The sequence below is a fragment of the Myxine glutinosa genome, chromosome 1 (genome assembly GCF_964187855.1).
Source record: "Myxine glutinosa chromosome 1, kmMyxGlut1.1, whole genome shotgun sequence".
Lineage (NCBI taxonomy): Eukaryota > Metazoa > Chordata > Myxini > Myxiniformes > Myxinidae > Myxine > Myxine glutinosa.
In genome coordinates, this window is record NC_136261.1 from 386,381,847 (window position 1) to 386,391,631 (window position 9,785).

The window sequence follows — 9,785 nt, forward strand, 5'->3', positions numbered from 1 at the left end:
TAAGACTGTTTTAAGGCTGCCCTGTGTTCTGCTTCTTCCTCTTTCTGTCTTGTACATTCCTTTCGTTTCCTCTTTCTTTCTGTATATTTGTGAATAAATTACCTTGTTTTTTCTTGGTTTCCCCTAATCCGATCGCATCCGTCTTTTCTTCCATTGGGTAAACGTGGCACGATCGGAACTGCTATAATCGGGTCTAGTCATTGTTAACGGCCCGAGTCGCGGCTCGCTTCGCTCGGCGTATCCACTAACGCTGTGGCTCGGGTGGGAGGTTACCTCCTTGCTTCATGGTCGGTGTTGGTAATTAGGTAACAGGACCAAATTGACCAGCAACCCTAGCTAATACCGACCGGAAGGAACGGGGTAACTTCAGGATCACGTCGGTCAGTAAAAGACAAGGGGATTAACCCCCTCTTGGTAAGGGGAAAAGGCCGATGTTTGAGATCCGTAACAATTGGTGTCAGGAGTGGGATTTGGACCCGAACCAAATTTTTTATATCTGACAAAATTTGGTCAAAAATTACGAGTGGCCAAAATTTTATTTAACACCCAAATTAAATCGTGCCATGGATAACCAAGGCGATCGGATGCCGGTGGGGGAAAATGAGGGGGTAGAGGAAGGGTTAGAATTAACCCAGGACCCCCGGGAGGAAGAAGAACAATTGGGAGAGATGGAGGAGGAAAATAATGAAGGTGCGGTAGTGGGGGTTGCAGGCGCACAAAATGGCGGCGCCTCGCACATGGCGACGAGGGCCACGCCCGCTGCGCAAGCGGGAGGGATAGATATGCAGGCCCTCATGGCGCAGCTACAGGCAGTCATACAAATGGAAATGGGAAACCAAATTGGGGGGTTAAGGAGAGAGATGGGAGAAATGAGGGCCAATAATAAACAAATGGAAAATAGACTTGGGGAGCAATTGGGAGGTCAAATTGGGGGGTTAGAAGTCAAATTGGGGGGATTAGAAAGCAAATTTGAGAGATTAGACAGCAAATTGGGAGGGTTAGAAAACAAATGCGGGGCCAGTTGGAGGACGTAAATGGCCAAGCCTGGGAAATAAATGAGCAGTTAGCGAGGGACAAAGCCAAGTATGAAATAAGAGCATTGGGGAGGGACAGAGACCGCGAGTTGCGCGGGAAGGACACAATGGTATGTGACGGGGTAGCGCGGCTTGAGGAGCGCGGGTTCAGCGAAGTGGAGCAGGGCACAGCCGGGTGGACCGGGATAGAAATCGTGACTCGGGGGATAGAGAAGCCGACGACCGCTGAATTAGAGAATTTTATTTTATTAGCACCAGCGGTCGTCGAGCTTAACAAGGAAAAAGAAAATAAAGAAATTAAAATCAAACAAATAGTGCAAATTGGGGTTGGAGAGACGGCAGGTATGAAGGATATATCGGAGATTGAGATGGAATGCATGCAAAGTCTGTATTCACATCGTGATGCCGTGCTTAATCACCAAAAGGAAAGTTTTCAGGTGGTGGAGCGAAGAGGAGGAAGTGCCAAGGTGAGTAGGTTAGTATATGGTGCGAAAAGATTTGGCGCAAAACGATTTTTCGTGTGCTTGGGATCCAGACGTCACCCGGGTGCTCGTAGGAGGCCCATGGTGTGCTGTGTGAGTGGAAATGGCGTGCATGTGCGGATGGTGCCGGAGCGCGAGTACAAAACGGAGAGTGAGAATGAATGCACATCGGAGTGTATGTGTGATGAATGTGATACAGAGAGTGAGATGGATGAGGAGCGTGTGCGAGAATGCACACCTGGGATGGATGAGGAGCGTGTGCAAGGATGCACACCTAAGTTGGTTGTGGAGCGTGTGCGGGAGAGCACACCAGAGCACGTGAGTGGGTGTGCAACAGAGGAGTTTGTGATAACGGAGTGTGCGAGGAGAATGGATGCGCAAGAATGTGCACGAGAGGAATGCATGGAGTGTATGGAGACGCCTGGATGTGCGAGTAAGAAACGGAATGCATGGTGTGTGAAAGCGAGTCGAGCATCGACGTTGACCGGGGCAGCGGTTAGGCTGATGGGTAACCGACGCAAGCTCTCGGGGCATGGTGCTCTTTGTGTGCTGCGGGGATCGTTGCCGCGTCGCTCCTGCATGGAGCGCCGTGCACGATTCGGGCCGGGCTCCGCCCTGTATGGTCGGTGCCGTGCCGTAGCGGTGAGCAGCCCGATTCCAGGGGAGAAAGGCCAGGTCGGACCTTCGCCCCCTAGCGGGGGCGGTGTTCCGACCGGGCGAGTTTGGGTCATCGGGCCGGGACCGCAAGGGTCCGCGCCGAGATGGACCCTGGAATCTCGGTCCGAAAAAACCTCCTCCCCAGAATCGAGGGTGCCGGACGGACCCAACCTACAGGAGACAGACCACCGTATGCATTGCTCGGCTTTTCAAAGCCGAGCTGTGAGAATGTATTTTCCACCCGAGAGGCTTGAGTTCAGAGAATGCATAGTGATATTGATGGCAAATAATGTCCGATGTAGAGGGATGGTAGCTCTACCATCCCTCACATCCATCTTTTTGGGCAGAGGAGCAATAGATTATGGGGTGGCAGTACAAACTACCCCGGAAGGGTTAGGATAATAATGTTAGGGCTCTAGAGATGACTATAGGTGACCAAGAGTTAAGTAGTGACATTTGGACAAGTAGTGGGGATGTAGAGTAGAGTAGTTGGTTGATAATGACGTGGGATGTGCGTTGTATAAGGGATGACAGGGAGAGCACTAATATTAGGGGAGATAGATAGCCAGATGATGCTGTGTGCATGAGAATCTTTGTGGTGAGGGCGATGAAATGAGGCATTGCGAATGTTAGTTCCTGGTAGTGCTGGTGAAATGAGGCAATGCTCAAGAGGGATGTGTGTGTGTGTGTTGAGGATTGACCTGCATGATGTGCAAGTGAAGTACAGGTGTTTGGAATGAATGGTGTGGAGTGAGTTGTGTGGAATACGTGGAGTGGAATGTATGGTGCGAAGGAGTGGATGGGGGAAGGATGGACCCCTTCACGAATACCCGGGGAGGGTAGTTTAAAAGTAGGTAGAGGGAGTAGGTAAATTGTGGTTGGATATTGACATCTGTGGTGCTGAAAGTAGCAAGGTATTGCTTGGTTTGGTGCATGAGTAAAGTGAAATGGCTGGGCGTGTGGCCTGTTAGTGAGAATGGTTAAATGGGCACTCCGCCACTGGTAGTCTGTCGGCCAGGTGAGGCCGCAGGTAGGCTCTGGGAGCCAGGTAGTAGAGTTCAGTGGGGCCCGTGGATCCCGAGAGAGGACCCAGGTAGCCCGATGCCAGAGGGGGCATTAGTGGGGAAAGGGAGCCAGAGGGCCTTCCCCAGGTTAGGGTGAGGAGCTATGTAAGCTCGGGTGGCAACTACAGTGGCGGAGGTGTGCAGGTGAGCGGACCTGCTCGTGAGCCACATGACCCACCCCCGAAATTGTGCGAGGGCACAGGGAGAAAAATCAGGGGAGTGAGACCCCAAATTGGAGAGCGCCACAGTATGGTCAATGGGAATTGGTTTCTAGAACCGCATAGTGTAAATATGGCCAATGGATTGGCAGGGCAAGACCCCGGGTAGTTTAACAGTGTTAATGTCATTTAGAAGATAGTTAGGAGAAAGTCTCTTGGCACCATCCGCATCCACTCACCTGGGTGATAGAACTCCACACCAGTTTTTGCAAATATTTGGAATGTAAGACGCATCAGGACATGGGGGAGACATTGTTGATATTCCATCTCTTCCTCCTTAGGAGGGATTGATGGTGGATTTGGATTAGGGGATGGGAAAGACAAGATGTAGAGACGAATTGTAAATTGTGTAAATATGGGTAAGGGCAAGGGTAGGGTAGGTGACATGGGGGGTGACGAACGCTAGGGACGAGCTTTCTCGCCTCGCTCTCCCGCGCCCTTCATGTCGCATTGCCTTGTTTTGATGTGTACCCTTGTGCCCTTTCCCCCTGCTAACCTCTGCTTGTCTTCCTTCCCCACTCATGGACCATGTTCTTTTGTGCCTGAGGGGAGTGTGCAGGTGTCTGCAGTTGTGCACCCGCACCCTTGCTGCCTCCTGCCTGCACTGATGCACCATATGGACCACACGTTCTGTGGCCTGGCACCACTTATGGACCACACGTTCCGTGGCCTGGCACCACTTATGGACCACATGTTCTGTGGCCTGGCACCTCTGCTGGGACCGACCATTGTTGCCAGCGGTATCTGGCTTGCGGAATGTCTTAAGTGGCATCGATGCCATGCAGGTGGACCACCTGAGTTGGCCCTGCTGGCCATATAAATAATAAAAAGCGGACGTGGTGTGTGCCCTTTTAATTAAAACAACATCAAGCAAGAAGATCCATCAATCAAGCCAAGGAACATCGGCCCAGCAGACAAGAAGAGAAGAAGACACCATTTATTATTTTTGAAATGTGTTTTGTGCATTTTTCATGGATTGTGCTTTTATGCACCATCCATGAAAAGCATGATAAATGTCTCAGGACTGCGCTTCGCGACTCGGGGCTAAGTTCTTATAATAGCCACGTAGTGGAGAGAAGCGGTAATGGTGCCTGGGTCGCAACTTGGATACATTTTCATCACAGAGACCAAATACTTTTGTCAACTTTAACTTATTTTTCGAGAAAATTGTGAGTTATTTAAAAAGAGTGCAAGGGTGCCAATATTGATGGCCATGACCATAGGAAAGGTAACACATCTTCTGTACATTAATGATTGAATGCTCTTCACAGCAAATGATAAAATATTGACAGAATAAATGAAACTAGTAAAACTGTTCTCCAAGGACATTTAAATGGAATTTGGAGTCGATAAGTGTGCCAAGTGCACATTTGCACAAGGTAAACCAACAAATACAGACAACATAAAAATTGACCTTCAAAGAACAATACAGCAGTTAGACCTGCACGGAGCGCCGTGCGCAGAGCACAATACAGCAGAACAATACAGCAGAACAATACAGCAATACATCACAGAGTAGAAGAGGGCCACCAAGTGCACCAAAAAATGCACCTCAGAGTAGAAGAGGGCCACCAAGTATGTCACAAACAAATGCGCAAAACAATTGCCAAATAATACCAACGTAGAATGAAGCTGATCCTGAAAACATACCTCTCCCCAAGAAACAAAATCAAAGCCATAAACCAGCTTGCAGTACTTCTATTCCAATACAGCTGTGGAAAAAAAACCTGGCTCCAATCAGAAATCAATGTTAGACATCAAAACAGGAAAACTCCTCACCATCCACAAAATGTTTCACAAAAACAGTGCATCCTGAGAATGTAGGGATGTACAAAAAATAATTGGACAGAGTGGCGATAGACCAATAAGGCTCATTGGAATGGCTAAGAAAAGGTCAGCTCACCTGGGATGGAGAACGAATCATAATAAATGCCCAAGATTTGAAAAAAATGTTTCAAAGATTGAAAAACGTTTCATTACTTCCACATAGAAAGCTGCATTGACGGTAGCACCTTTGGGAAGAAATTCTGCGTGAACAATTCTTTCCACATTGAAGAACGCAATCAGCATGACCTTCACTTGCGATCTCGACTTGCACTCCTTTTTAAGGTCTTAGTGATGCAGGTGTCATGACTGGGAGGTCTGTGCTGTCATTTCCCGATCATACCCTTCAACCCACGACTCATAACCCTTTATCACCTGGGGTAAGAATGTTCGATCTGAAACGCATCGATCAACCAATTTGCATGTATTATTGTTGCACATATCGGACCACACACAATAGTGAGTGGATCATGAAACAATAGTACTACTGCAACAAACCATGAAACGTCACAAAATGTGATGTGTTATGAGATGTGTAGTCTCAGTAAAGGCAAGCTGAGATGTAAGAAACCTTGTCTGTGACTTGGCATGCCTGGTGTATTCAAAGGGTTCATCCTAAGTTATACAAAAGCTAAGCTCATAGCAAAGGGTCTTGACAGTAAAATGTGGTCTTAAGGATCTAATGGGGTCTTGAGGGTATTTTTTTAATATAAGGTCTAGGCTCGGAGAAGGGCTACGACACAGAACAGATGATCTCTAACCTTCATCAATGCATTTTATGACACTAACCCACTACACAAGGGGAAGGAGCTATTCTAATCTTACTCTATGGAAATAACCACACAAAGGCACCTGTATGGTGGTTGCCATTACCTCTAAGTGGTTTTCTAAAACCACAACAGTATGAATATCTTGAGAAAAACCCAAACTTTTGCACAGTACTGTTATTTACATCAAAAATATTTTTTTCCTTTTTTTGCAGTGGAACAAATACATATGTACATGTTTGTGTACATTTGTCGGAATTATATGAAGAGTATTGAACAAAATCACATTTTTTACAGGTCTCGTGATGTTGTATTTGCAGGTGGATCCATTGAATCTACAAGGGAGACTGCACCTATTTTTATGAACAGCGTAGACACAGGTCCCCAGGACTCGCCAACTGAAACAAACAAGAGGACTTTTTCCAAACACAGCAAAACGAATAATGAATTGTTTGCACACAATAATTTTCACCAGGCTCACAAAGCAGAGAAAGATGATCACCCATACAAATGCAAAATTTGTTTAAAACCCTTCAGTCATTCAACCAGCTTTTCATCACACCTGCGAAAACACAATAATGAGTGCTCATACAAATGCAAAAGTTGTGGGAAATCTTTTAATCATTCATCCACCCTTACAAAGCACATGAGAATTCACAATGATGAACGCCCATACAAATGCACAAGTTGTGGAAAACCTTTCAATCGATCATCCAACCTTACAAGGCACATGAGAATTCACAATGGTGAACGCCCATACAAATGCACAAGTTGTGGAAATACTTTTAATGATCCATCCACCCTTGCAAGGCACATGAGAATTCACAATGATGAGCGCCCATACAAATGCACAAGTTGTGGAAAATCTTTTCATCAGTCATCCAACCTAACAAAGCACATGAGAATTCACAATGGTGAACGCCCATACAAATGCACAAGTTGTGGAAAATCTTTTCATCAGTCATCCAACCTAACAAAGCACATGAGAATTCACAATGGTGAACGCCCATACAAATGCACAAGTTGTGGAAAATCTTTTGATCATTCATCCACCCTGACAAAGCACGTGAGACTTTATAATAGTAAATGCCCATACAAATGCACAAATTGTGGAAAATCTTTTGATCATTCATCCACCCTGACAAAGCACGTGAGACTTTATAATAGTAAATGCCCATACAAATGCACAAATTGTGGAAAATCTTTTAATCAGTCATCCAACCTTAAATCACACATGGGAATTCATAATGATGAACGCCCATACAAATGCACAAGTTGTGGAAAACCTTTCAATCGATCATCCAACCTTACAAGGCACATAAGAATTCACAATGGTGAACGCCCATACAAATGCACAAGTTGTGGAAATACTTTTAATGATTCATCCACCCTTGCAAGGCACATGAGAATTCACAATGATGAGCGCCCATACAAATGCACAAGTTGTGGAAAATCTTTTCATCAGTCATCCAACCTAACAAAGCACATGAGAATTCACAATGGTGAACACCCATTGTCAGTTAAAAACGCATCTCTCACTATGCGTTGTGGAGGCATATAATTATTTATATTGTCCTCTTCTTAAAATGTGTTTTCTCTTTGAAATGAAACTTGGAGTCAGGAACATTCCTGTTTAACGATAAGAGGTACTTTACCATTCGGGATGATAACGACTGTCAAGGAAAGGGCTCTGAAACCCTACAGGAGAGAAACCAGAGGTCTTATTGACCGGGCCAAAGGCCCGGTGCAAGGCCTGGAAATTCCATGCCCGAATAAGGTGATTTGTGCAACAAAGGGATGGGGGAACTTTATTAGATAAAAAAGAACTTTGAGGGAAACGCTGCGCGAATTCAGGAAGATCTGCGGAGGAAGATCTGCTTTGGAGGAGATTGGAGTGCCACGACCGGCAGGAAAAGATGTGTTGTTAAAGTTCAGTTCGTTTCTTAGTATTGTAATTATCTTGAATCAGTTCGTTTATGCCCTACCCTTTTTAGAGTTTTAACAAACCGAACAAGGAACAAAACTGGAGTCTTCCTTTATCATATAAGGATAAGCAACTCTTCCATAGCGTGATCGGTGCCAGTTAAAATGTGACTATATATGTAAGTACAGTGGTATATATAGTCTGCGTGAGAGAAAGCGGTTGATCGATGAAATGTGATGAAGGCATAGCAACGACTGGATAATATGTAGTTATGCATAAGGTAGTTTGATCGTTGATTAAAGAGGATTGTTTAAAGCATTCCCATAAACTGTGTGGATCAATGAAATGGGCCAGTGATTGTTGCCTAAGCGGTGTTTTTGGTTCAGGTAGAAAATAGTTCAGTTGTATTAGGGGATCCCTGGCTGAGGGAACCTCTGTGTTTGTGTTTCCAATGTGCCGGGAAAGAATGATGTGTGATTATAATGTTGCGGTGATTTTTGATTAATACACGGCGTTCCCAAGCTCTCTTTCTCTCAGTGCTTCCTGGTTAGTGAACGTGGTTGTCTGCGTTGTTCTCTCGGCGTTTCCTCTCTCTCGGCGTTTCCTCTCTCTCGGCGTTTCCTCTCTCTCTCGGCGTTCCTCTCTCTCGGTGTTTCCTGGTTGGTGCATGTTGCTCTCTCGACATTTCTTGGTTGATGCACGAGGAGCGCAAAGACAAACGGTCGGAGGACAAGGTGTGTGTGTATGATGCTGAGCAAGGCTTTGCAAAGCGATACTCATTGCCACATTTGCCACATTGCCACATTGCAAGCCACATTGGAGATGCAACTTTGCCAGTACAGCAAGACTCATTTGGACTGTGTGTCGGGTGGAATGCTTACGTCTCCAGAAGAGCATGAGGATGACTTTTGAACGCTGATTAAACTGAATGGGCCGGCCTGGAGGATTATTTGTGGAACTCTGAGTGGAGCAGGATTCCAAGGCTGACCATTCATTGGACAGGACAGTCCCAGAGGAGACTCTTGATCGTCCAAGGGAACACTGCATGCGGATGCGGATTTGGACCGACCCCCTGATAACTGAATATTGTACCTACGTTTGCTACTGTACCGTTGTTTCAATACAGTTATTGTTTGAGTACTGCAAGTGCTGTCATGCTCATTGTGCGCCCACAAGTCACAGACACCGGTTCAGAAGTTCCGCCTGTAGAAAGACTGGAAAACCCTTACACCTATACAAATGCACAAGTTGTGCAAAATCTTTTAATCGGCCATCCACCCTTAAAAGGCACATCAGAATTCACAGTGGTGAGCTCCCATACAAATGCACAAGATGTGGAAATTATTTTAATCATTCATCCTCCCTTAAATCACAAATGGGAATTCACAATGAAGAAAGCCCATACAAATGCACAAGTTGTGGAAAATCTTTCATTCATTCATTCACTGTGAGAAGTAAAATTATTATTTTACAATGTTCAACTAATGTTTCTTGTTGAAAAAGAGAATTTATGACCATATAAGGTAATGCAGAGCCAGGTACGTCAATAGCCAGCACAGGCTCCAAGGAAAACTACCTCGGGGCCCTCACCCCCGCCCTTTCTCTCTTTTCTAATGTTTTAAGGAACTATCTTTAATGAAGATTCGAAATTAGAATGGCAACGAGCTCATAATTAAAGCAAAATCACAGCAGCTGCCTTTTTAGCTCACGGTACAAGTGTTGAAAAGTAAATAAATAAAGTATTAACAAATCTATTATACAAGTTGAAGTTGGTGCACCTCGTACATGTTTCAGAGTACGGAACATACAGTACAG

At 45.4% G+C, this 9,785-nt stretch overlaps 1 protein-coding gene across 1 annotated transcript; it reads left to right on the top strand.

The window, feature by feature from the left end:
- Positions 1-6,407: 6,407 nt before the first annotated feature.
- LOC137419488 (uncharacterized) lies at positions 6,408-7,607 on the top strand. Its single transcript, XM_068105521.2, has one exon. It carries the CDS (start codon positions 6,408-6,410, stop codon positions 7,605-7,607), a length of 1,200 nt encoding a protein of 399 aa, XP_067961622.2.
- The last annotated feature ends 2,178 nt before the right edge of the window (positions 7,608-9,785 follow it).